This window comes from Psammomys obesus, unplaced genomic scaffold, assembly GCF_907164565.1.
Source record: "Psammomys obesus unplaced genomic scaffold, mPsaObe1.curated_primary_1811, whole genome shotgun sequence".
Classification (NCBI taxonomy): domain Eukaryota; kingdom Metazoa; phylum Chordata; class Mammalia; order Rodentia; family Muridae; genus Psammomys; species Psammomys obesus.
In genome coordinates this window covers 8,756,421-8,783,074 of record NW_026596152.1, presented here as the reverse complement: position 1 = coordinate 8,783,074, position 26,654 = coordinate 8,756,421, and the positions used below count along the sequence as shown (strand labels likewise).

Here is a 26,654-nt window from a genome sequence, read left to right as displayed (position 1 = left end):
CCTGGCTAACTTGGGAGCTTTGTGTTGGGGAAGGACTGGCATTATTTTGTTGTTTTAGTATATAACTTAAAAAATTATCATAGAGCTGACCAAATTTTTTAGATTAAGCTAATCTTCCCTGGAAAGTGAAACCAAACCAAGGCCTTGTGGGAACTCAGAAGTAAAAACATCTGTGTATTTCTTTTCTAATTAATAAGAAAATTGTCACAAAAAATTTTGTTTCATAGGCTGGCTCTTTGATCACCTCCTGAGGGGGGAGCAGCCTTACCAGTCCATAGAGGAAGACAAAGAAGCCAGTCTGATGAGATATGATAGACTAGGGTCAGATGGAAGAGGATGAGGACTTTCCCTGTCATTGGACTGGGGGAGAGGTATAGGAGAAGAAGGAGGGAGGGAGAGTGGGATTGGGAGGGATGGGAGAGGGGCTACAGCTGGGATACAAAGTGAATAACTTGTAATTAATTAAAAAATTAAAAAATTATATTCAGTCAAAAAAATTTGTTTAAAGGTAAAAACCCAAAAGTTACCTTTTATAATAAAATTGTGTCCCCAGGTACTCTCAGCACACATCTTAAATCTTAGGCATTTATTTCATAAACGCTTGTGCGGCAGGATCCCCAGACAGAGCTAGAACTGGTTCCTGATCCTCACTCACCGTGAGGACGCAGCAGCAGAAGATGTGCGTGCGGGAGAGGGGGCACGCTCACAGCAGGAGAATCAAACTGACGTGTTCGGAAATCATGATACAGTCAAGAGAGAAAAGCATTCTCAAAAGCAGAGCTTCTGGGCTCTGGGGTGCTCAGTGATAGAGTACTTGCCTACATGTGCTGAGGCCCTTGGGTTCTGTCCCCGGCACTCCCCCAAATTTGGACAGCCATTTATTCATTCATTTGTTCATTCTTCCCTCCCCCCACCCCAGTGCTGAACATCAAACAAGGGCCTGGTGCACATTAGGCAAATATACTGCTCCTTTCTTGACCTGCAGTACAAGGGGCGGGACGGCAGCGTGACCAAGGACGGCTTACTGGCAGCCTTTCTACCCACAGCTGAGAGAGACGCTTCTGTACCAATGAGAGCTCACATCCATGCCCGGGACATGGCACACAGTTGCCACCAGTCCACAGATCAGTGATAATCCTTTCTTAGCCACGGTCACTGGAAACTCGCACTACAATTCCTGCTACGAGGACAGCAACAGAAACAGCCAGAGCCATCCCTCGGTAGATGACCAGCTGCCTTCCTGTCAAGACCTCCCCGACAGTGGGCACTGCATACGGGCTGTTTTCTTGTACTACCAGCTGGCCGGTCGGGTTCTCTGGCCTGATGATATCAGGCAAAATCACTCCATCAACAACTTCTCTTTCCAAGATGGGCAGATCTGTTTGAAGAGAGCAGTGGGACAGTCATGTTGTCACTGTGGTATCAAAAGATGACCCTCAGGCGTGTGAGATTACATGAAGAACATTGAACAGGAGAGCTCAGAGTTGGTTTGACAAATTATGGTGGAGACAAGTTTAATTGTCACCAAAGCAGGAGCTCATAACCTCAACCCCTCTGGTCAAACTGAGTTTCGGACTTTATAAAACTGTGAAGAGAGCAGCTCTTTACCTGCTGGGGTGGGTGTTGTCTCCTTGTTGCTTTTTAACCCAGCTCGGACTTGTGCCTAAAAATGAGGCTACATGAGTAAACAAAGTAGAAACCAAGCCAAGCGGTAGCTCTTTGCTAACACTTCAATTTAAAGCAGTGCTGAAAGTCTGTAATATCAGAGACAGCCTTCTGTGGCCATGAAAACATCATGTGACATGCTAAGCAATGATAGTGCCAGAAAGTGGCTGATTGCCCGCCCAATGCTCTGCTGGCAGCATCAATGGAAAATCTGGAGGTTTAACACGCTGGCACTTATGCCTTTACGGTCTCCAAACATGAATAAAGGGACCAAAATCTAAAGGTAAAATGACACCACCAGCTAAAAGCCAGTTTACTGACAAGGGAGTACGAAGTTTTCCCCCAAGACTTATGTATGTATACAGGTTGGTTTTGCCAGCCATGTGCATGCAGTGCCCGTGAAGCCCAAATGAGGGCACTGGAGTCCCCTGGAACTGGAGTTACAGTGAGCAACTGACTATGTGGGTGCTGGAAACCAAAGGAAAAGAAGTCAGTTCTCTTAACCACTGAGCCATCTTTCTAGCCAGTATTTCCAGTCAATATTCTGTATAATCTATTCCCTCAACAAATCAACATGGATTTAAGAAATATAATACATCTCCATTAGGCAAAGCCAAAGGGATCAGAAAATTAAAGGGTGATGCCCAGGACTCCTAACTCACCTCCTGCCTCTTTAAGAGTCTTGGGCACTCGCCCTTCTTAGGTTAGGCCTCACGACAGTGAGATGGCCCCTCAGCCTCGACTCACACATTCATATGAGCCACCACCCTGACACAACTGTCCCAGTATCACAAATACTTAGCACATTATTTCTTTGTAAGAACAGACCAATTTTTTTTTTTTTTTAGTTAAAGCCTTAAAAAGCTAATCAGCATAAACAGGAAACTATTTTACAGAAACAAAAGTATTTTGAGGCCATTTCCTGTTTTCTTTTTTGAATCCTGTGGTCAGAAGACACCAGTCATCTCTAAATAAGAGAAACCATTTTTCTGTCTCCCTCCAGCCCTCCCACAGTTAATTGGTTCCCATGTGCTGTTTGTCTCGAAACTGATGGGGTTTTATCATCACTTCACCCTGGAAGATGACTTGTTGACCACAGATTGGGGACTGATGTATTTTAGAGTGGCGCGGAGCCTGTTACCTGCTCTGCTGCTCTGCTCCAGTTTGTCCTCATGATGTAGATTAGGTAGGAGAGGGCTTGGAAGAAGACACAGACTATCAGTCCAGCCCAGAGGCCTGTGGGCACAAAATGAGCATCAGAGGTCAAGTCTCTTCCCATGATCATTGAAATTCTTTCTCAATAACTCATATCAGTGGAGCAAAACTTCAGTTGGATTAACTTCTCAAAAGTCTTGGGTAAACATGGAACAGAGAAGACTGAAGCCTGCCACTGAGCTATTAGAGACCTGGAAGGGGCAGATGATGAGCAAGGAAACACTCTGGAAATTGAGAGAGTGGGAGGGTGTGGCCGGCACACTCTGGCCATTGATGAAAACCTGCAGTGGAGTAGGAATGAGTAGTCAGGTGTCTTCTGAGCCGCAGACCTGAGGGGTGAGGACCCAGCCTAGGAAAGGTCCAGGGCAGCAGTAAGGCTGAGGCAGGAGGAGTCTGCTACAGCAAGGTGCCATCTTGGGAGCCCCTGGAGCTGAGAGGCCAAGTAGGAAATGACAAGGTAGGAGACCATGGAGGCCATGCAAGCCACAGAAGACGCTAGGGGTTACTGTGTATCTGTGGTAACAGGAATCCAGGAGAGAGTTTCAGACTGGCATCCATTTGGATGGGTGTGAGACCCAGTATTTGCAAAAGCTTGCTTTGAAGTCAGGCATGGTGGCCTCTGGCTACAATTCCAGCATTCAGGAGACTGAAGCAGGAGGATAAAGGGTCAAGGATATCGTGGGATTCATAGTTAGTTCCAAGCCAGTCTGGGATACAGAGTAAAATTGTCAAAAGGGGGGAAGGGGGAAGGAGATGAGGGGAGGGAGGAAAGAAGTGGCTTGCTTGGAAGACATTCCTCTAACTGTTACATGGAAAATATGGAGACTCAGGAAATGCAGAGAGGGCTCAGGGTTGAGACCACCTCCCGCTCTTGCAGAAGATGGGGGTTTGGTTCCCAGTGCTCACATGGTGGCTCACGGCTCTCTAGAACTCCAGTTCCAAGAGATCCAGTGCTTCCTTCTGACATTCACAGGCACTGCACATACATACACTCAGGCACACACATATTAAACAAATAAATCTTTAAAAAATGTTGAGGCTCTAAGAGAGCTCCATAAAAAATATGTACGAGAAGAAGCTATTTCTTCAAATTTCATGTGTAACGGTGTTTTGCCTGAACGTATGTATATGCAGCATGGGTGTGCAGTGCCCCAGGAGGACAGAAGAGGGTGCTAAATCCCTCTAGAACTGGAGTCATAGCTACTTGTAAACTGCCATTTGGGTGCCGGGAGCCAGACCAAGGTTTTAAGAATAACAACTGTGGGCTGGAGAGATGACTCAGAGGTTCAGAGCACTGGCTGCTCTTCCAGAGGTCCTGAGTTCAATTCCCAGCAACCACATGGTGGCTCACAGCCATCTATAGTGAGATCTGGTGCCCTCTTCTGGCGTGCAGGCATTCATGCCAGCAAATACTGTTTACATAATAAATAATAGACTAGCAATTGATAGTCTATCGTGCAAAATATTAACTGATAACCTCTATTAACTATTAACCTCTGAGCCACCTCTCCAGCCCAGAGGAAACTATTTTTAGTCACTTGAAACTCCTCACTTCCTCATCAGCAGTCACTGCAGAGGAAGCGGTGCAGCTGGGATGCGCTGTGAGTCGGCACTTAGTCTCCTGATTGATTCGTCAGCAGTTTGCTGAGACCTGAGCCTCACGTTTACTCCTCCAAACACATTGGGCAGAAGCTGGAGTGATCCTTACAGATGAGACGGAGATGGGAAAACAGTGTATCCCCTTGGATGTCCCGAGTCCATTCCTAAGAACGGATCCTAAATTGAGGTTCAGGAGCGTGCCTATGTGTCGGTGCTCCCCACCCTGTGTTTTGTAAACAGGAGCCGTTCAAATGCCAGCTCCCAGAGCGGCAGCAGAGAGGTAGCACATAGCGCATCTCCTCTGCCAGCTATCATTTCAAGTCTTGAGAAGAAATGGGGGAGAACACGATTTGTTGCATGATAAACTGTGCTGATCGGACACAGACTGGGGGGAGTGATTTCCATATACATGAGGCAGTCATGAAGTTCTCTAATCAGACTTTTGAAAACAGCTCTGAGGGTGTAGCCCAGGACAGCATGCCTGGTAGGAATCCCCAGCTCCAACTGCGCTATTTTAATATGAAATAAAATTTATTGTTACTAAAAATGTATAGCAAATAAAAATATGAATATATATATACAAAACACATATACAACTTTTAAATTACTTTGCAGAATTCTACAGATTTTAAACCTCAATAAAACATTTCTTTTTTAAAAAGATGTATGTATGTATGAATGTATTCAGTGTTCTGCCTGCAGGCCAGAAGAGGGCACCAGATCTCATTACAGATGGTTATGAACCACGGTATAGTTGCTGGGAACTGAACTCAGGACATCTGGAGAGCAGCCAGTGTTCTCCAGCCCTCAATAAAACATTTCTAAGAATCATATTGTTTATTCATGTTGGCACAATAAAAGTCCAAAGAGAAACTGAGTGCCCTCAGAAGCATAAGCTTCATTAAGATCCCAGGTTAAAACAGCTGCGTGGAAGAATTCTACAAAATGCTTACAAACAACAGGTCATTCTTATCTTATTTGACTTGCACTGGGGCATACAAAAAATTGAGCTGATTTTATGAAGTAACCATTGTATGTGAGAAATATTGCTAATATCCTCACTAACAAGTGCTGAGAGCGTGTCAGCTGTAGAACACTCACCCAGCTCAAGGTCATGGGCGCAAGCGTGCACAGCCAATAAAAATGCACATGAAATAAAGTCACATAAAATAGTAACATAAAAGTCTATCAGTTCAATTAATGTATCATAAACAAGATGATAGGAGGAAGACAATATCCCTCACCTTCACATTTGATCTAAGGCTAAAAATTACAGAACTGTTTTCAAAAGCACCAAATTTGTCAAATCCTCAGAAACTTTTGTTAAAAACATTTAACAAAGGGGAGGAAGACCTCCCCCATCAGTGGGCTGGTTGAGTGGTATAGGTGGGACAGAGGGAAGGCGGGTGGGTTTGGGAGGGGAGGAGGAAGGGAGCTACAGGTGGGATACAAAGTGAATAAATTGTAATTAATAAAAAAGAAAAGAAAAAAATATAAAAACATTCAACGAAACAGTCATTTCTTTTAAATTTTAACTTATTATTTGTATGTACGATTATATACGGTTGTGTGTCCATGATTGTATGTGATTATGAGTATATATAAAATTGTATACATATGACTTGTCTATTTATGATTATGTATGAATAGCAGTGTGTATATGATTGTGTGCATGTATGATTGTATGATCACGTATGTATAGGATTGTGTGTTATGAGTGTGATGTGAATATATGTGTGTATGATTTGGTATATGTATGTGTTTATGATTGTGTGTGTATGTAACTATGTATGGGGGTACAATGTGTGTGTAAGAGTGTGCCATTAGGCCAGAGGACAACTTTTAGGAGTTGATTTTCTCCTTTCACAATAGATTCCAGGGACAGAACAAAGTCATAAGTTCATAGCAATCGCTTTTACCCACTAATCTACCTCACCAGCCCTCCATAGATACTTTTTTTTTTTTTTTGGAAAGGGTTTCTCTGTGTAGCCCTGGCTGTTCTGGATTCACTTTGTAGACCAGGCTCATCTCAAACTTATAGAAATCTGCCTGCCTCTGCCTCCCAGAGTGCTGGGATTACAGGCTCATAGCCACTTCTTAAACACGATTTAAAACCATACGCACACATGCACATTACAGCCCCAATCCACCGTGCCCTCTAGTGGGGAAGCACTAGGAGCATCATGAAGTCTCGAGAACCAGGCCTTCCAGTCACCACCAGGGCTCACTCCTGCTGCAGCAGAGGCAGGAGTGCCTCCTTTCCCACAGAACAACTTTCCAGCCAGGTGCTTTCCACCTCGAGTGACTTCATTTACTGCAACAGTAAGAGCTGGGGTGCACCGCTAAGGAATCGGACACATACCTATTATCCCAAGTTTAGCAGCAAACATCAGAGACACGCCGATGGGAAAGCCAAACCCGTAGTAACCAATGGCGTTCAGGACAGCACCGATCTTTTGCTTTCCTGTTCCTCTCAGGACCCCGCCACAGGTGCCCTGCAGGGAGGAAACCAATGGCAGCGTGGCAGTCAGGCACGGCTACCCACGCCCAGTTCAGAATACAGTGCTCCTGTCCCACAGAGCATGCTGTCCCAAAGCAGACGTCACAGATGAAATGAAGGAAAATGGCTAAGAAGAGGGGCCCAGAAGGTCATGTCAACTTGACACAAGCTAGAATCAGCTAGAAGAGAGAACCCCCACAGAGGAAGCACATCTGCGGGGCATTTTCTTAATCAATGACTGAGGTGGGAGGGACCAGCCCACCGTGGGTGGGGCCAACCCCAGGCAGTCGGTCCTGGGTTGTGAGAGAGCAGGGCCGTGGGGAGCAGGGGAGCAAGCAGCATACTTACAGCAAGTGCGTCGAACAGATGGAAGGGAGCGAAAATGGGCATCACCTGACTCACAAGGGAAATGATGTCCCTGTCACAGGAGGGGGACAGCAGTGAGTGACTTACACACATCCGGGGCAGCTAGATGGCTCAGCTGGTGAAGGTACTGAGACTGATGACCTGTGTCGCCCCCGCCCCCCAGGGGGCTCACATGGTAACGAGATAATCGATTCCCCTGTCGCCTGCTGGCCTCTTCACATGTGCTATAGCACGTGCAAATGCGCACACACACCATACTTTTTAAATTGTAAGCCTAACAACTCAGTGCACACATTACATTGTGTAAAAAATGAAGTATATAATAAAACCATGCTAATTCAAATTGTACTAATATATAAAGTTTCTGATGCAACAGAGGACTTTTTTTTAATTCTTTTACAAATAATTGTTTATTTTGATGCAGAGTTGCACTAAGTTGTGCAAGCTGGCCTTGACCTTGTGATAACTTTCTGGATAACTGCAATTACAGGTCTGTGCCACCAGGCCAGGTGATGATAATGCGCCACTTCATTCTTATACGTTACAGAAAACACAATAAAAGTATAGGACCGAGTCTGTGATTTCTGCAAATCACTGCCTCAGATGAAGGCGTAGCCACCAGAGACCGCCCTGGCCCATGACGTGCCTTCTGGGGATGAGACTAACCCCAGGGATTATTTTTTTTTCTGTTTGTCAGAGCAAAACTCCGCTCAGACCTGACGGATGGCGGGGGCACTGGAAGGATGGGGTGGATTGGCATGGACTTGCATCATTCAAACTTGTTCGCCCCTGTGCCTGCCTCTGCTTCCTGGCTGGGCTACAGGCTTTCCTGGGAGACAAAGGGCAGTGCCTCCTCGGTCTGAAGAATGCAGGGGGGAAAGCAGAGAAGCAAAGACGGGTTCTCGACGGCTACCTACTTGTCATTGGTGAATATGTAGGCAACCACGTCCTTCAAGGCTGCAAGCAGAATTCCCACCAGGAGCGCACAGACACCTGGGAAACACAGAAGATATCACAGGGAACAATAGATCTCCGGAATGTGACAAAGCTTCTTAAGGGAGAGTTATTCCCAAGGGAGAATTATTTCTCTCAAGGGAGAGAAACGTTAAGAATGCAGCTGGGCTCGGGGACACCTGCAGCCCCAGCTGTGTGGGAAGTTGAGGCAGAAGGATTGCTTAACCTTGTGACCTAGCATTCAAAACCAAACTGGGCAACATGGTGAAACCCTGTCTCAAAATCAGTGTTATGGTGTAAATAATAATTTTTTTTTTAATGTCTGTGAAAATGTCAACTAAAATGTGCTGTCCCTTATTCCCTCTAAGGGCATCTGTTACCCAGAGTTGGATCCTTGGGAACATGAGGATTACATTTTGAATGTTTTTGTCCCTCCAATGCTCAGGGTGAAATTTCATTCCCAACACAAAAGCAAGGTGACTGAATCAAGAGGAGCCTGCTGCCAGGAGTGGAAGGTGTTTTCTAAAGGGGTTGCCTGAGGACTTTGCCCCCCCTCCCCTCCACTTCCTTCTCTTCTACCACATGAGTTCACACAGCTCCTCCCTTCAAGACAATATGATATCAAGCAGATCATGGAAGGTGAGAGCAGACGTCACCAGACCTGGTGGTACCTTGGTCTTGGGCTCTCCAGCCCTAAAAGCTGTGAGAACTAACCTTTGTTCTTAACAAATGTATTTATCTAGATATTCTGTTGAGGAGGCACAACGGGACTCAGACATCACCCTAAAGTCAGTACAGCCCTAAGGGAGATTACTCACCAGCACAAAGAAGAACAGTAGAACAGGAACGCCGGGCCTGCTCGGCATTCCCCGCCCCCAGAGCATTGCCCACTCGGACACTGGCCGCCACACCAAAGCCAAAGGGCACCTTGGGAATTAGCAATCATAAGTCATAGTAAAAAGGTAACAATCATAATAACAATAATAAGAAAACCTGCATGTTAATGCAGTTGGACCCAGCTACCTGGAGCCTTCAGACAGACTTCACAATCTAGGCTCCAGAGAGGGTTCTTACTCCATCCGAGCTGTGTAACTCCGCTGCCTCGAAACCAGATTTCTTCACTAGTAAAGATCCACCCCCCCCTCCCACCATAGCGCCTCAGTCCAAGCAGGCCAGAGCAGAGCTGGGTATGGCGGGGGGGGGGGGGTGTCATGGGTGGGGCTCCCTTTATTGGTGAAGCAGACACCAACGCGGCTGTAACTTAGTTTTAAATACATTCTGCAAGGTCAGGTTTAAGTTAGTACACGGTGGGTAAACAAGTCCTAAAAACTGAGCAGACGTTGTGAAAAAGCACTTAGGACTTTTACTGTGGGACCCATGAAGGTTGGTGAAATCTGTAATGTCAGCAGCTGAGACAGAACCATCAGCCTGATGAGACCCAGAGGCAGCCTCAGGCCAGGCCTGTGAGGAATGATCTTGATTAGACTGAAGTGAGATCCACCCACTGGGGGGGGGGGGGGGGGCACCATTCCTTAGCCTGGGTTCCTGGACTGCACGAAGAGGAGGGGCTACGGGCTGAGCGCAGTGGCGCACGCCTTCTACTGCCCAGCGGTCGAGGCAGGCGGGCAGGTGCCTGGGAGTTCGAAGCCAACCTGGTCTACATTAAAAGTTCCAGGCCAGCCCAGGCAATGTAAGACCTGTCTCAGGAAGAAATAAATGAAGGGAGGGGGAGAGGGTGGGAGAACGGGGGGGGGGGGGGGGGAGAGGGGGAGGAAGGAAGGAAGAGAAGCTGAACACACGCATTCATCACTTTATAGCTCCCCACTGTACTGTCGCCTGCTGCCTCAGACTCCTGCATGACTTCCCTGCATGATGGACTGCAACCTGAAACTGTAGCCCAAATAAATCCTTTCTCCTGGAGGTTGCTTTTTTTTTGGGGGGGGGGGGGGGAAGGAGTATTCCATCACTGCAGCAGGAACGGGAGTCAACTGGAACGCTGTCTTCAAGCACCAAGGTTTGATCTTAATTGCTGATTATGGAACCCCCAAGCTCTGTTTCCGTGCTTCTAAAACAGACTATCGGCCAATCTTTAGTGTCATCCTCAGATCCTGAGTTATCTTCCCACAACCCATGGTGGCCCTTGAGCTCTGTGGGTAGCACTGGCTGCGCAGTCAGCCTTCATTTGGGCTTCATCTGCTTTGATAATTTACACACCAGATTTCGGTCTCTGCAGGAAGCACCGTCTCCCCACAGCTGTCTGGTTTCTTAGAGTTTGAAAACTCACTTGAGTTGATAAATTATATCTAAAGAATATTAGATGAGGGATGCTTGCTGGTCTCTTTCTCTTTGCAACTCCCCCAGCCAAGGAGCACCCCAACACAGAGCCTCCGTCCAGGTTCTGCAGTCGGCTGCCAGCCCTGGGCTCCCCAGGCTAGCTGCTCTCATCCCGTGAGGCTCAGCTTGAGCCAGGGGCAGAAAAACACAGCTGACTACCCTATTTAAAAGGCTTTACGCATCCCAGACCTTGTTGGGCTTCTCATTAGCTTGGCATACACAGGTGAGACTCTGAGATACCCTTTCTTTTGTCCTTTTCTCTGTCTCCTGACCCAGCCATAGGCCAGAGGAGGATGGGAGCTGATCCCTCTCACTCACAACCAAGTCTCAGCCACAATTCCACACTAGTTAACCAGATACGCCAGGCATCCTGCTGTCTGACGCACAGGGCCTCATTTAGCCTTCACTTGCAATGGGTAGCTACATTTCCCTCTCGTGTGTGTGCACAAAAAAAAAAAAAAAAAAAAATTCAAGCACAAAAAAGTTAGGTGAGGCACTCATGCTCACAACGGAAATATGGTCAGGACCCAACTCTCCCTTCCTCCCTTCTCCCCACCTCTGTTAAATGTGGTGAGACCTGCCCATCGGATTTATACAAAGAAGGTACAAATGTCAAGCATGTCCTTACCATGTAGGCGACAGAAGCCAGTTCGTAAATGACAGCCTGAGCTCCTAGTTCTGTGACATTAACAAGGCCTGAAACAGCAATTCAGAGAACACAAGTCAATTGTGGACCAGAGGAACCATTTTCCTTATGAAACTAGGACGCATATATATTTATACATAGGGATGTGTGTGTGTGTGTGTGTGTGTGTGTGTGTGTATGGTGTGTGGTGTGTGTATGTATATACGGTATGTGTGTGTGGGGGGTGTGTGTGTGTGTATGTGGTATGTGTATGGTGTATGTGTATGTAGGGTGTATGCTGTATGGTATGTGTGTGTGTGGTGTGTGCATGATGTGTGTGTGTTCTGTGTATGTGTATATGGTGTGTGTGTGTGTGTGTGTGCTGCAACTGTGCTATGTCGCTTCCATTTCTAGGAAGCCTCTGGCCTGTGACTGCCCAGGCTGTGTGCAGTTCCCTCAGGTGCAGACAGACCTGCAAGGAAGGTCCCAATCTCAAAGGTCCACCACTCGATGCACACCATGAACATACTGGGGATGGCCAGGCGGATGTAGGAGTTCCACTCCTGGAAGCACTCCCTTGTCCATCCTGGAGAACAGGCGAGAAAGCAGACATGCATCCTTTAACAGCCACCGCCTCTCCCCCAGAGCCGGAGACACCGGTTCCCAGCAGGACACGGGTGTCAGGGAAGACCACAGCTAGAGAGGGAAGGGACCAGACCGGCACCGTGAGCGCCCGTCCCCAAAACCCGATCTATAAACCAGCACCCACGGGGAGCTATCAGCTGGCCCTCAGGCTGACTGTCAACGGCACCCCTGACCCACAGCAAGGATAGCAGAAATCCCAAAGACCCACAGATACAGAGAAGTAGAAACTGTAATGAATTGTTCCTAGGGACAGAAAAAAGAAGATTCCTCTAGAAGTCAGTCATGGAGTCACCGAGCGCGTCAGCAATCTCGCCTCTGTGTACAGAACAAAATGTTAAACGGGCTTTAGGGTCAAAGAGCGCTTTGTATGTCCCTTCACAGTAGCACTGCACAGCAGCCCAAGGGTGTTAGATAGTTTTATGTCAGCTTGACACAAGCTAAAGTCTTCTGGGAGGAGGGAACCTCAATCAAGAGAATGCATCCATGAGATCAGGTTGTAGGCAAGCCCTACAGCATTTTTTTTTTACTTATTTATTTTATTCTTATCTCATAAATTACTTCCTAATCTTAGTTCCCCTCTTTCCACTCCTCCCAGTCCACCCCACCTCCCCTCTAACCTAGATCCACTCCTCTTTGTTTTCCTTTAAAAAAAAAAAAAAAAGCAACCCCCATTGGGTGGATACCAACTGAACACAGCATAACAAGTTACAGTAAGACCAGGATGGACCAGGAAACCCAGTAGCAGGAGAAGAGTCTCAAGAGCAGGCAAGAGAGTCAGGGACACCCCCCTCACTACCACTGTTAGTGGGTCCCACAAGAACACCAAGCTACACAACCATAATGAACATACAGAAGACCTAGTTTGGACCAATGCAAACTAGGTCCGTGATTGTCCCTTCAGTCTCTGTGAGCCCCTGTGAGCCCTATTTAGTTGATTCTGCAGGCTGTGTGTGTTCTTGTGGTTTCCTCAACCACTCTGGCTCCACAATCCTTCATTCCCCTCTTCTGAAGGGTTCCCTAGCTCTGCCTAATGTTTGACTGTGGGTCTCTGCATCTGCTCCCATCAGTTGCTGGGTGATGTGTCTCTGATGACGATTGGGCTACGCACTGATCTGTGATTACAGCAGAATATCATTAGGAATCATTTCACTGTCTTTTTTTTTCTCTTTTCCAGTTGTGTTTGGTTCTATCCTGGAGCTTTGGACTGTCTAGCCTCTGCCATCCAGGAAGTTCATCCTGAATGAGGTAATCCAGACCCAGACAGACAAACATGGTATATGCTCACTTATAAGTGAACATTAGCTGCTAAGTAAAGAATAATCATGCTGCAATCCAAGACCCAGAGAAGCTTAGTAACAAGGAGAGTTCAAGGTGGATGGGGGAGGGTGTGTCTGGGTGGGGATGTGGATACAGGAATAGGAGGGATCAGATGGGGGGAGTACTGGGAGAGAACTCTGGAATTGGTGGGCATTTTGGGGTGATGTAGGAACAATGGAAATTTCCTGGAATCTATGACAGTGACTCTAGCAAAGACTCCTAGTAACAGAGAGTATGGAGTCTGAACCAACTATCTTCTGTAACCAGGCAAGGCTTCCAGCAATGTGGCTAGGACAGCAACCCAGCCACAAAACCTTCTACTTACAATCTGTCCTGCCTGCAAAATGTGCTGGGGTAATGGTGGGGCAGAGCTTGCGATTTTGGCCAGCCAATGACTGGTCCAACTTGAGGCCCATGCCATTAGAGGGAGGCCTCTACTACGGCATAGTCTTAATTAGTGATCAGTGGGGGAGGGCCCAGCCCACTGTGGGTGGGGCCATCCCTGGGCAGGTGGTCCTGGGTTCTATGAGAAAGCAGGCTGAGGAAGCCATGGGGAGCAAGCCAGTAAGGAGCACTCCTCCATGGCCTCTGCATCAGCTCCTGCTTCCAGGATCCTGCCTTGCTTGAGTTCCTGTCCTGACTTTCTTTGATGATGAACAGTGATATGAAAGCATAAGCCAAATAAATCCTTTCTTCCCCAAGTTGCTTTGGTCACGGTGTTTCATCACAGCCAAGTTACTAACTAATATAAAGACTAACCATATAAGGAAGCTCCAAGTCTGAGAGACCCTGTATCAAAAGAATAAGATGCAAGAGTGATTGAGGAAGATTCTCAGCATCAACCTTGACTTCCACAAACACACATTGTGCCAAAGCATATCTGAACACACACACACACACACACACACACACGGAAAAAAGAAAAACATAAAAGACACACACAAAAAAAATCTATTCAATAAAGTTATAGTAGAAAATGTCTTCAATGTGAGCAAAGAGACAGCCATTCAAGAGCAAGATACATTTAGAACCCCAAACAAATATACCTGAGAAGAATCTTTCCACAACATTCTACAGTGGAATTGCTGAGACTATAAAATAAAGAAATATTAAAATGTGTAAGAAAAAAGACACCTTGAAAAGGCAATACCACCAGAATAACATCTGACCTCCCCACAAAAGTCAGGAAAATATACAGTGATTTTACACACACACACACACACACACACACACACACACACACGGAGAGAGAGTGCGAGAAAGAGATAAAAAGAGAGATCCATGAGCAAGTAACTACCAGCCAAGGAAGATATATATATATATATATTCTTTTAAAAGATATATCTTTTTGTAATATATATTACATATATACATATATAATATATCACATACATTACACATATTACATATATATTACAAAAAGAAGAAAAGAATAAAATGGCCAACTCTACCAGAAAAATTATAGGAATCAGAAAAACCCTCTGAACATTAACCTTGAGTGTGAATGGTCTTTCAAAACCAATGAAGTGGAGCTGAGGACATAGCTCAGTTAATAGAGTACTTGCCTAGCATGCAAGATTCAGTCCCCAGAACCACAGAAACTAGATATTGTGGCACCTGTCTATGATCCCAGTAATCAGGAGGTGGAGGGAGGCAGGAGAATCAGAAAATCAAGGTCATCCTCTGCTACACAGCAAGGCTTCCTAAGATACATAAGACTCTCTGTTTAAAAAAGGAAGGGAGGGAGGGAGGGAGGGAGGGAGGGAGGGAGGAAGGAAGGAAGGAAGGAAGGAAGGAAGGAAGGAAGGAAGGAAAGAAGGAAGGATGGTATTTTAAAGGAATCACAAACTAAAGCAATTCATGGCCACCTACGAACACTGCAGAAAATACTTAAAGGAATCCTACACACAAAAGAGAAAGAAAGGCAATTATAATCATGACACAACAACAACAAAATAATCAGTTTATGATGAACAAAGAATGGGGAAATAATCACGTTCCATTCAAAAAGGCAACCAGCCAGATCATGTAAAAGGAGAAAAGAATAAAATAAATAGCCAACTCTTCCAAGAAGAAAAAAATATAAGAATCAGCAAAACCCTCTGGGCTATAACCCTGAGTTAATGATCTTGACTCTTCAGTTAAAAGATATGGAGTATCTGATTGGACTAAAAACAACACTTAATTGCTTGTTATCCACAAGAGGCACTCCTCACTGGTAAAGATCCACTCACTGAACTTGAAGGCTGGAAGTCAATACACCAACCAAACGGAAGCTGAAGCAGACTTAAGCAGAAACAGGATAAAGAAGGCACCAAAGGCTGCCAATGGGACAATCCATTAAGAGCACGTGATAAGCCGTGTGCACTTAGCACTGGGGCCCCAATTACATAAACAAACTCCATACAGCACAGCGATTACGTGGCAGTCTAGATTCGATAATTCCGGGTGATTGCAATACGTTTCTCTCACAAATAGGGAGACCATCTAGACAAACCAAACAAACCACCACAAGAGAAACTTGAGCATTAAATCATACTGTAGATCTCCTGGTATTAACAGTTATGGAATACAGAGTCTTGTCAACTGAGCATGAAGCTTTCTCTAATGCAGATCACGTTTCTTGCCATAGAAACAGTCTTATCAGATAAAGCAAAACACCTTCTTGCCTACCATCAGATTACAATGGAAACAAACTAAAAGTCAATACCAAGAGAAACAACAGAAAGTATATAGAGACCTGGAGATTGAACGGCATGTCACTGAAGACTGATGACAAATAAACAGAAGATCTCCATGTTCTTGGACTTGAAGAATCAAGACTGTCAAAATGTCCATGTACTGGCTGGTTTTGTGTCGACTAGAGCCATCATAAAGGAAGGAGCCTCAGCTGAGGAAATGCCTCCATGAGACCTGACTGTAAGACATTTTCTCAATTAGTGATCAATGGGGGGGCTCAGCCCATTGTGGGTGGGGCAAACCCTGGGCTGGTGGGCCTGGGTTCTATGAGAAAACAGGCTGAGCAAGCCGTGGAGAACAAACCAGCAAGCAGTACCCCTCATGGCCTCTGCTTCAGCTCCTGTCTCCAGGTTCCTGCCCTGTTTGAGCTCCTGTCCTGACTTCCTGTGGTGATGAACAGCAATGTGGAAGTGTTAAGCTGAGTAAACTCTTTCCTCCTCAACTTGCTTTTTGGTCATGGTGTTTTGTTGAAGCAATAAAAACCCTAAGACAGTCCACAGTACCCAGCATTATCTAACAGTCACTGTCAAAATTCCTATACCATTTGTCTCTCTCTCTCTCTCTCACACACACACACACACACAAAGGTTAGAGAAACACAATGCTGAAGAACCAAAACAATCTTGAAAAATGACAGATGGAAGCATCCTGACTTCAAACCATATTTCAAAGCTATAATGCAAACTGTATGCTACCACCACAAACACAGCATATACAGTCAAGTTATCTCCAAAAGTTCTGAGGGCATAAAACGAGGAAAGGGTGGTCTTTTCAATAGCAGTGGTGACAATACTGGATCTCTGCATGCAAAGAACAAACTGAAGGGGATCATTTTAGATAAGATTTTAAAATTTAGATTTAAAAAATGTAAAGATTATGCCATACACAAAAATAAACTCAATATGGATTCAAGACCTAGTATGACCTTAAAAATCATAGGGGAAGAGGCTATGGTACTGGGATTGGCAGTGATTTTTTTGCCTATGCCACCAAAGAATAGGCAACGTTGGAAAAAGTAGCCAGAGAGAACAACATGAAACTGAAATAAAAGGGCAACCCACAGAATGGAAGGAAAATCTACAAACCATGTATCCAATAAGGGATTTAAATCAAGATACATAACTTAATGCAACTCAATAACAGAAAGGGGGGACAAAGGACTCAGTTAGACATTTCTGAAAAGAAATCATCGAAACAGTCAGCTGGTGTCTTGTAATGTGCTCTGCAGATGGGTATGAATCAATCAATCAAGTGCTTGCCCCACAAGATTTCAGATCCCCAGGGCCCATGTAGGAGTGGCAGTGTTCAGAAATCCCAACACGGGGGCGGGTGAGGGAAAGACCTGGGCTTGCTGGCCAGCCAGTGCAGCCTAGCTGGGGAGCTCTAGGTTCGGGAGGCATGATCTCAAACAATAAGATGGAAGGCAACTGATGAAGACACTGGAGGTCACACTCTGACCTCCACTTGCACACACACACACACACACACACACACACGCACACAGGTACACACATGCACACTCGTGCACACGCGACAGCGCAGGCGTAATCGTCAGGGAAGTTCTAATGAGAGCCGCGTCTCAGAGCTGTTCAATGAGGAGAGAGCGGGTTACTAAAAAGAAGGAATCCAATAGTTTGTGACAACATGGATGAAAGGAGGGTGCACCTGCTCGGGGAGACAAGACAGGATGCAGACAAGGCTGCGTGATCTCTCCATGCGGAGTCTGTGAAAGTGCGACTCGGGCAAAGAGCTGGTTCCCGAGGATCAGGTGGTGGAGGGACCCGTGGGATGAGCCAGTCATGCGACAGGAACTCTGGGCACCTAACGAACAGCAGGAGGAACTCTGTATCCACCACATACCTCAAGCCGTATCTGTCAAAGTGTTCTATGAACAAAGGGCTATTTTGGTAGCCACACAAACACAAAATCACACGCTCTCCCTAGCAACTTTTCTATTTTCAGTAACAAACATTTTCTATATTTTGAGGTTTTCTAAAAGATAAACAAACAAAAAACCAAACAACATCCATGGGACAAAACGACTCAAAGGGCAGAGCTGTGTCTGGGAACCCCCAGCGTGCGGTCCACATACCTCCCCAGGTGTGGGTGTGGATTCCTTTCCACCACACGTAGAGGAAAAGCAGGGCGGACAGGAAGAACTGCGAGGTGGTGTTGGCCCAGGCCGACCCTCTGCGGGAGAAAAGGCCATGGTTAGTTTGGGTGCGTCCTCCCAAACACGAACCAGCAGAACACCGCCCCCAGAAGCCCATGCTTGGCGCGGTGAGCTTGCAGTGCCCGTGTATGTCTGTGCTATCTTCCTCTGTGTTCTGGCTGGATCCATGTGTGACATATTCATCTGTCTCCGTGGAGATGAGTCTGCTGTCCGTCAGTGTGACACTGGAGGGCCTGAAGCTCTATTGCCTTCCTGGAATCTACCATCCTTCAACAATGCCCAACTAAGCATTTCTTAGTTGATGACTAGTAACGGGCTGGCACGGCCAACTTCTCTATTGGAGCGCTCATCCGAGCCCTGGTTTTATTATAGAGGATTTGAGCAGGTTTTGTTCTCCATAGAATGTAACACTGGGCTTCGTCAGTCCCTTCTCACCACAGGGACATGCTGGGCCAGCTCAGCGCCTTCCTGTTGACTTTTCCATCTCATGTTCCTATCGGGGCTTCACGTTTTATTGTTTATTAATCCGTCCCTGTATTTTCTCCTCCTTTTTCCATATCCCAAACTCTCCTGGGAAACTCCACTATTCTGACTCTGAGGTGGCCCTCATAGGGAAGATGGGCCTCTGTGATACCAAGTCGATCCACTGGTCTGTGATGGGCTCCCTCTATGCTCTGACCAAGGCCTAGGTGATGGCTGTTCTCGGTTGTCAACTTGACCAAATTAAATGACATCTAGGAACAGTTAAAAAGAAAACAAAACTGGGAGGGAGCTATAGGGGATGATACAGGGGAGATACAAAGTGAATAAAGTGTAATTAATAAACATGAAAAAAACAAAGCTTAAAAAAAAGAAAAAACCCACTGGTGTGCCTCTGTGGGGCTTGTCTAAAGGTGGCCATAGGGGGCACTGACTGAGAAAGACTGTACCATCCAGCAAGCTGGTGGTCCAGACACAAAGAAGGAAGGAAGCATGCCCGTGTCTACAAGCGCCCTTTCCTCTTGGGGTAAAAGCACTCATAGATGCCACCATCGCCCACTGACATCAGACTACAGCTTTGTACGGGCTGGCTTTTGTCAATGTGACAAAAACCTAGACACCTCTGAGAAGGGGGACTCTTAAGTAAGAATATGCCTCCAAGGTTATCCTGAGAGCAAATGACAGACTTGAGGGCCCAGGTCACTGTGGTCAGTGCCAGCCCTGAGCAGGTGGTCCTGGGCAGGAGAAGAGAGTAGGCTGAGCAGGGGTAAGCAGCGCTCTTCAGAGCAAGGGAGTAGCAGCGTTCTCAAAGGCCTTTGCGTCAGCTCCACGGCCTTCGCTTCAGCTCCTGTCCTTGACTTCCTCCCATGATATGGTATGGAAGTGGAAGCAGAATACACCCTTTCATCCTCAAGTTGCTTTGGTCATGGCACCTTATCTCAGCAATAGAAACTCTGACTAAAACAGGCTTCCTCAGCCTTTCAGCCTGGACCTACCCCAGTGACTCCATAGAGAGCTCCAAAGCCCTCAGTGCCAGCTTGGAATGGCTCAGGCATCTAACATCTTGCCTCATTAGTGGATTTGGCCATTGTTAGACTACCCAGCTCCTATCCTGTAGGCCCATCAAGAATTCCCCTTTTGTCATGTATGTGTGTGTATGTGTGTATGTATGTATACATATATACAAACACATATATATACTCTTCTTCCAGGATACAGCCTCCATCTTTCTGCCATGAGGAAGACAGTATGGGAGCCAAGCCTTGTGCACGCTACGCAAGCTCTGTACTGCTGTGTTCATCCTACCCATTCCTACTCTCTGATGGCTGTCACGGTTTTATTGATATTCAGAGCCCACATTAGCATGCGCATGGGAACCAAACAAACCACAACAAAGACATACAACAGTTGACATAACCCATTTTCTATTCTATTTCGTTCCCTTCTCCTTAATTGCTAACATACTAACTTCTTTGACTTATATTTTATTCTCCCCCTTTTTTTCTCCCCCCGGCACTCCCACGTGCCCATCCTCACCCTGCTCTCTTTCAAATTCATGGCCTCTTCTTTGTTATTTTGTATATGTATGTGTGTATGTGCTGGTATATGTGTGTATGTGTATCTATGTGTGTGTATTCAGTCATGACCCACTAACCAAAGACCACAGTGCCCTGAAGCACACCCAAATTGTGGGGTTCAGTCTTCATTTGCTGGTGTGATTTTCTTGCCACATATGCAGAGTCTAGCTCTGGGCTACAGTGAGGAAGGACCATCAGGACACTACTGCGATACCCCTAACTTCTTTCTTTCTTTCTTTCTTTCTTTCTTTCTTTCTTTCTTTCTTTCTTTCTTTCTTTCTTTCTCTTTCTTTCTTTCTTTCTTTCTTTCTTTTTTATGAGGTCTTCATCTCCTCAAGCTTCTAGAAGGAATTGGTCTCAGTAACTTAAAATTCAGAGGCCCTGGGCAAGCCCTTTAGGCCTCTGTCCACCCCTGCCTGTCACCCACCTCAGCCTCCAGAGGGCAGCAGCTTGCTTATTAACGCCAACACCTTTTCAACAACTGAAGCCTCCACAGTGCTTCCTCCAACTCTTGTCTGTCTGTCTGTCTCTCCGCCTAATCTCCACCCTCCCTCTCCCAGCAGCAGCCACTAGCTGCTCCCCTGTAGGCCCTTGTGGCCAGCTCTTACCTGCCGCGCAGAGCACCAGAGCTAGGACTGCTAGGTGCCTGCTTACCTGGCCTCGGTCCCTGCTTCTCTCCAATATCCCCAGCCCCAGGGCACACAGCAAGCAGTCTTGTTGGGTGAACGGGTTTCGACTTACACCACTCCGAGGTCCAAGGCATACAGCAAGAAGGCATTCATGCCCACGTTGATAATATTTGCCGCGATCCCAACAATAACTTGGGGCATAATGATGCCCTAAAATTCCCAAACAGATAGGAAAACGTTACCATTTTCAAAAGCTAGTTAGCTAGGTTGCCAAGTAAAACTCATGGGTAGCAGTGGTAAAGCCATATAAGGCTGGTAGAAAAGCTGGGAAGGATGTAGTTTCTCACCCAGCCATGCAGGAGACTGTGGTGGCCATTTCCAAAGCCTTGTTTGTTCATCACAACATCAGGGAAAAAGAGGGAGCGGGTTGAGGAAGAACACATGGGCTTTGGGGGTGTCGGGGCCCAGAGCCCGCCGCTCCTTAGGGCTGTGCTGAGGATCTTCTCACATGCACAGTACCCAGAAATGCTTGCTTCGAAGCAAGCGTGGAGAAAAATGCCCAGCCCTTTGTTTAACAGTGTGCGATGTTCTTTCTGAGCAAGGTCTCACTATGTAACCCTGGCTACTCTTTATACACACCAGTCTGTCCTTGACTCACAGAGTGTCTAGCATTGTAATTAAAGGTGTGCATCCATTGTGCCGGCCAACACTCGGTCCTAGTGTAGTGCTGTCTACATTTCACTAGTCCTCAAAGACACACTGTCTTCACATTAAACCAAACAGAACTGACTACTTGTTAAAGCCAAGCAACTTCCTCTGGCTTAGGGACAAGGCCTTTATGCTTAAAGGCTAGCAAGCTGTCTGTAGGTGGCCTGGGCTCAGCTTCTGCTCACACACTTCTCCCTCCCCTCCTCCTTCAGCTTCCCTCTGCCATGCGTGCAGCACGCACTGTCCTACCCCTCTTCTAAGTGTAGCTGTCTTAACTCTAGACCCTCCCTGTCAGTATAAAAAATGGGGCCAGGTCCCCAGGCCTGATGCAAAGCCAGCAGCCAGCCCCAAGTGTAGGGAAGGGTTAGAAGCGAAGGCTTCAGAGAGAAATAGGGAAGACTAAGATGAACCAGACAGAAGAATCCAAAGGATGGCTATCTCTCCTGTACGCACAACCATAGGGCCTCATGTTTCCAAAGTGTGTGAGTGTCACAGAAATGAATTGCAGAGAAACAAGGAACAAATTATTACAGGAAATTCCTTTAAAACATTTACCCTACATTTCCCATAGAATGTGCAGTAAAAATACAAAAGAATACCTGACTCTGTAGATACCGTGTCTGCAGCTGGAAGAGGAACGCTGCCTGGAGGGTTAAACAGAGAAACACAAGCACTTACTTAGCCTCGGTTTTTGTTGTTGTTTGTGCATTTCTGTGGATCAAATCCAGGGCTTTGTGCTCAGTAAATGTCTGCTGTGGAGCTATGCCCCAGCTCCACTTCTTTTGAATACTAATTTTATAAATTAGCGGGTTTCGTTATAACATTTTCATACATGTCAAGTTCTCAAGTTTGAAGTTTTTATTAAGTTTTTGGCCTATAGGCTGGCCAAAAGGGGGGGGAGCTTTATTTGGCCTTACACACACACACACACACACACACACACACACACACACACACGTTCCCCTTCCTCCTATGGCTTCACCTTCTGTTTTGATGACATGGACGCCACCATCCTGTCTTGCTGAACCCCCCTCTCTATAGACACCTTCCTCCCCTCCCATAGTTCCCTTTCCACTTTTGTGTCCCAAACACATAGACATTTATATATGTAAATATATATAGACACATACATGTATATATGCATACATATATACATCCACACAGATATTTAAACCTACATTTTGTATAAGAGAGAAAAGATGCAATATTTGTTTCTCTGAGTCTGATTTACCACACTTAACACAATGGTCTCCAGTTCTATTTATTTTCTTTTTTGTATTTATTTTTACTGTTGTGTGTATATGTGTATGCATGCGCCATAGCACACGAGGAGGTCGGAGAACGACTGGGCCGGAGTTGGTTCTCTTCCACCGTGTGAGTTCCTGGGGACTGAACTCAGAACATGTTTAGCAGAAGTGCCCGTCTCGCTGGCTCCAAAATTTCATTTTTCTTAACATTTTTCTTCATTTTTCTTCCACGAAATTCCACTGTGTGCATGTTTACCTTTTTATCCAGCCATCTGTTGATGGCCATCCAGGCTAGTTCCATATCGTGGCAGCCATGAAACACAGATATGCAAGCATGTCTATAGCATGCAGATGTCCTTTAGTTACCTAGCCACAAGGGTACAGTGCGATCATGGAGTAAATATATTTTTAGCTTTTTTGAGGAACTTCTACACTGGTCTCCATGGTGACCAAACCAGTTTACACTCCCACATCCTGACCAGCACTTGTTGCCACAAGTTTCTTGATAAGATCTCATCTCACTGGGCTCACATGGATGCCAAGGCCGCTAAAGACATCGACTACTTTTTCAAATATTTATCGGACAGTTTCATTTTCTCCTTTATTTAATGCATTAACCTGTTTTGGTTCAGGGGATATTTGAATGTTGGTGTTCCTTGTATATTCTAAATATTTATCCCACATGGGATGTAAAATTGGCAAGGATTTGGTCCTCTCCTAATGACTATTTCCTTTGCTTTGCAGATGCTTTTTCAGTCCATGCCGTCCTGTTTGTTAAGTTGGGGATCATTTCCTATGCTGTTGTCTGCCTTCTTGGAGAGCCCTTACCTGAGCCTGGCTTGCCAGGTTTTCTCAGGAACTCTCAGTTTCCCAATATACTTGAGATCTGTGCTCTATCTTCAACTGATTTCAGTGCTGGGTGAGAGATTGGGACCTACCTTGAATCTTCTAGCTGCCACCTTCCTCAGACTTCACAGCTCTCTCCAGCATGTGTTCTGACACCTTGTCAAGGACTGGATGGCTCTGTGGGAAGTCACTTCAGGGTCCCCTCTGCTATCATCTGTTCCATTCTGTTTTTTAGGATACTTCCTTTCTGATTGTGTGACATCAAAATCCAGAAAACCAGATCCATCCTAAACAAATGCCAGGATCAGTCGGTTGAAAGATTTACTTCCCAGAGAGCAGAAAAGAGCAAATTCTAAGTGGCAAAAGCCCAGCTTCAACTGTCTGAATGTCTGAAGCATCCTGTCGACTGTCTGAAGCATTCTGCTGATGGGACCAAAAGGAGCCATGGAATCCCACTGTCTGTGACATTACATTCAGAAAGCTGAGCATTTGGGGGGCTAGCCTGGGCTACATAGCAAGACAGGAAGAATAAGAAAAAGGAGGAGGAGGAGAAAAAGAAGAAGAAGAGGCACCATGGAATAAGGAACCAGGAACAGCACTGTAATGAATAAGAGGTGTTGGAAGACAGAAATCTTGACACTTGAGCTGCTTCAAGATAGAAGCAGTGGCCTGCAGCCTCCAAACTGCAGATGCACAGGAGCCAGGCCAGCCCCCAGAAGGCAGGGAGCTCAGTCCCAGAGCCCCGGTGCAAGGGCCTGAGGGTAAGCATGACCCTCAGGGATATGTGTGCATGGATCCGTGCACCAGGCTCCCCAAAATCCAAGTAGCCTTGACCCAGCGCCTGGGCTAAGAACAACCAGCTGAGCGTCCTCGCTGGCCACCTGCTCTGTTTCCCAGTGAGACTTAGGTATGGGTTCAGCATAAGTGTGATCATTTCTCTGACCAGTCGCTGCCTCACACTGGGAGTGTCCAAGGATCTGGACTCGGGATCTGGCCAGCTTGGTCGACTCATGACCCCAAGTCCGGTGAGCCAGTCCTGAGCATAGCCAAGTCCTGGCCCTCTGCAGCCTCTGAAGGCCAGAAGAACAGGCCTCGTCTTCATTCTGCAATTTACTTGCTTGCTTTCCTTTTTTATTTTATATTCATGTGTTCCAGATTTGGCCTTCTCTCACTTTTAGCTCTCAGATGTTCATCCCACAGGCATTTTCTCCATTTTCTTTCTTGGTTTTTCTCCTTTAAATTTTTCTTTTTTTTTTTTTTTTCTCCCCCCCCTCCATTTTTGCTTTTCCATGTCTTTATATTGAAGTCTTTGTGTTGATCAATGTTAATAGCAATGATTGTCTATGAAAAAAAAAAAAAAAAAACAGACCTCTCCATAAACAAGAACCTGACAAGGTCTTAAAGAATTAGAATATGCCAAACCCAAATCAGCAGAAGAAATAAAACAACAAAGATCAGAGCTGAGACTAATAAAGGGGAGATGGAAAGAACAGAGAGAGTAAATAAAATAGTTATATAAGAAAATAGACAAGATTTATGAGCTTTAGCTGAACTAACCAAAAGAGAGAAAGAAGACTCAAAGCAATGAAATGAGAGGTGAAAGGGGGGTCATTGGGACAAACTTTAAAAATTACATTCCAACAAACTGGAAGACCTAGAAGAAATGAGTAAGTTTCTTGACACACATGAGCTACCAAAACTGAATCAAGAAGGTACAAACATCCAGTCATCAGCAATGAGACTTAAATGGCTTCCCCAGCAAAACAGAATGTCAAGGACCAAAGGGATTCCATACCGGAGTCTATCCTCAAACTGTCCCATAAAACAGAAGTGGAAAGGGCACTCGCAAAGTTATCCTACACAGCCAGGGAAGGGCACAGCAAACTACCGACCTCTTTCCTTGATAAACACAGATGCAACCAAACAAACAAAATACTTGCAATAACTCAATACCAAACTCAATGCCACATTACAAACAGCATTTTCCCTACAAGACAAGGTCTCTGTTCTCACTATTTTCAGTCAACATAGTGCTTGAAACCTTAGCCAGAGCAACAAGGCAAGAGAAAGGAGAAAAGAAAACAAGTAGAAAATTATCCCTATTTGCAGATGACACTGTCTTATACTTAAAGGATTCCAAAGCTCCACCAGAAAACTCTTAGGTTTGTTAAATAATGTCCACAAAGTAGAAGGACACAAGATCAGCACAGAAAAATCAATGACTTTCCTCCATGCCACCAGCATACTGACTAGAAAAGAAATCAACATCATCCCTTTTACAATGGCCTTGAATAATAAGTAAATGCCAAATAATAAACCTAACCAAGGAGGTGAAAGGCCTCCAGAATTAAACCACTGAAGAACAAACAGGAAGGAGACACTAAGATGGAAAGATCTCCTGTGTTCTTAGGTTGACAGGATCAACATTGGTAAGATGGCTTGTATCGTGCTCACCTATATATTCAGTGTAATCCCTATCAAAATCCCATTCTTCCCAGAAATCGAGTAATACCCCTAAAAGCACAAAGCACACAAAATATCCAAAGCAATCCTGAGCAAAAAGAGCAATGCTGGAGGAATCACAATACCAGACTACAAACTGCATTACAGAGCCATAGTGACAGAGATGGCAGATGCTGGCCGCAGACAGACACAAAAGATCAGTGGAGTGGAGAACACAGAGGTCAGCCCAAAAGATCAGTGGAGTGGAGAACACAGAGGTCAGCCCAAAAGGATGCTATCACCTAACTCCTGACAAATAAACCAGAAACTGGACCACAGAACTATAAAAGACTAAAAGTCAATCTCTCTCTCTCTCTTTCTCTCTCCTGCCACCTCTCTGCATAAAAATCAACTCAAAATGGGTTAAAACCCTAAAATTCTGAAACACTTGGAAAGTACCTCAAGATAAAGGCAAAGGAAAGGACTTTCTGGAATAGGACCCCAAAATCCCAAGAAATAACAGGGGGAGTCAAATGGGATTGCATTAATTTAAAATGGCTTACATAGAGCAAAACAATAAAATAAAGAAGTGG

At 45.7% G+C, this 26,654-nt stretch overlaps 1 protein-coding gene across 1 annotated transcript in view; it reads right to left on the bottom strand.

The window, feature by feature from the left end:
* Positions 1 to 992: 992 nt before the first annotated feature.
* Positions 993 to 26,654, bottom strand: part of LOC129666823 (multidrug and toxin extrusion protein 2) — a 33,155-nt gene continuing 7,493 nt past the window's right edge. The window contains exons 6-17 of the mRNA XM_055594114.1: positions 22,126 to 22,170; positions 20,931 to 21,028; positions 18,052 to 18,149; positions 11,731 to 11,844; positions 11,262 to 11,329; positions 9,118 to 9,226; positions 8,263 to 8,338; positions 7,328 to 7,397; positions 6,842 to 6,974; positions 2,807 to 2,901; positions 1,609 to 1,663; positions 993 to 1,378 (exon numbers count right to left, since the gene is read on the bottom strand). Coding sequence (XP_055450089.1) covers positions 1,143 to 1,378; positions 1,609 to 1,663; positions 2,807 to 2,901; positions 6,842 to 6,974; positions 7,328 to 7,397; positions 8,263 to 8,338; positions 9,118 to 9,226; positions 11,262 to 11,329; positions 11,731 to 11,844; positions 18,052 to 18,149; positions 20,931 to 21,028; positions 22,126 to 22,170 — 1,197 coding nt within the window. The 3' untranslated portion in view covers positions 993 to 1,142. The remainder of the gene's footprint in view (positions 1,379 to 1,608; positions 1,664 to 2,806; positions 2,902 to 6,841; positions 6,975 to 7,327; positions 7,398 to 8,262; positions 8,339 to 9,117; positions 9,227 to 11,261; positions 11,330 to 11,730; positions 11,845 to 18,051; positions 18,150 to 20,930; positions 21,029 to 22,125; positions 22,171 to 26,654) is intronic.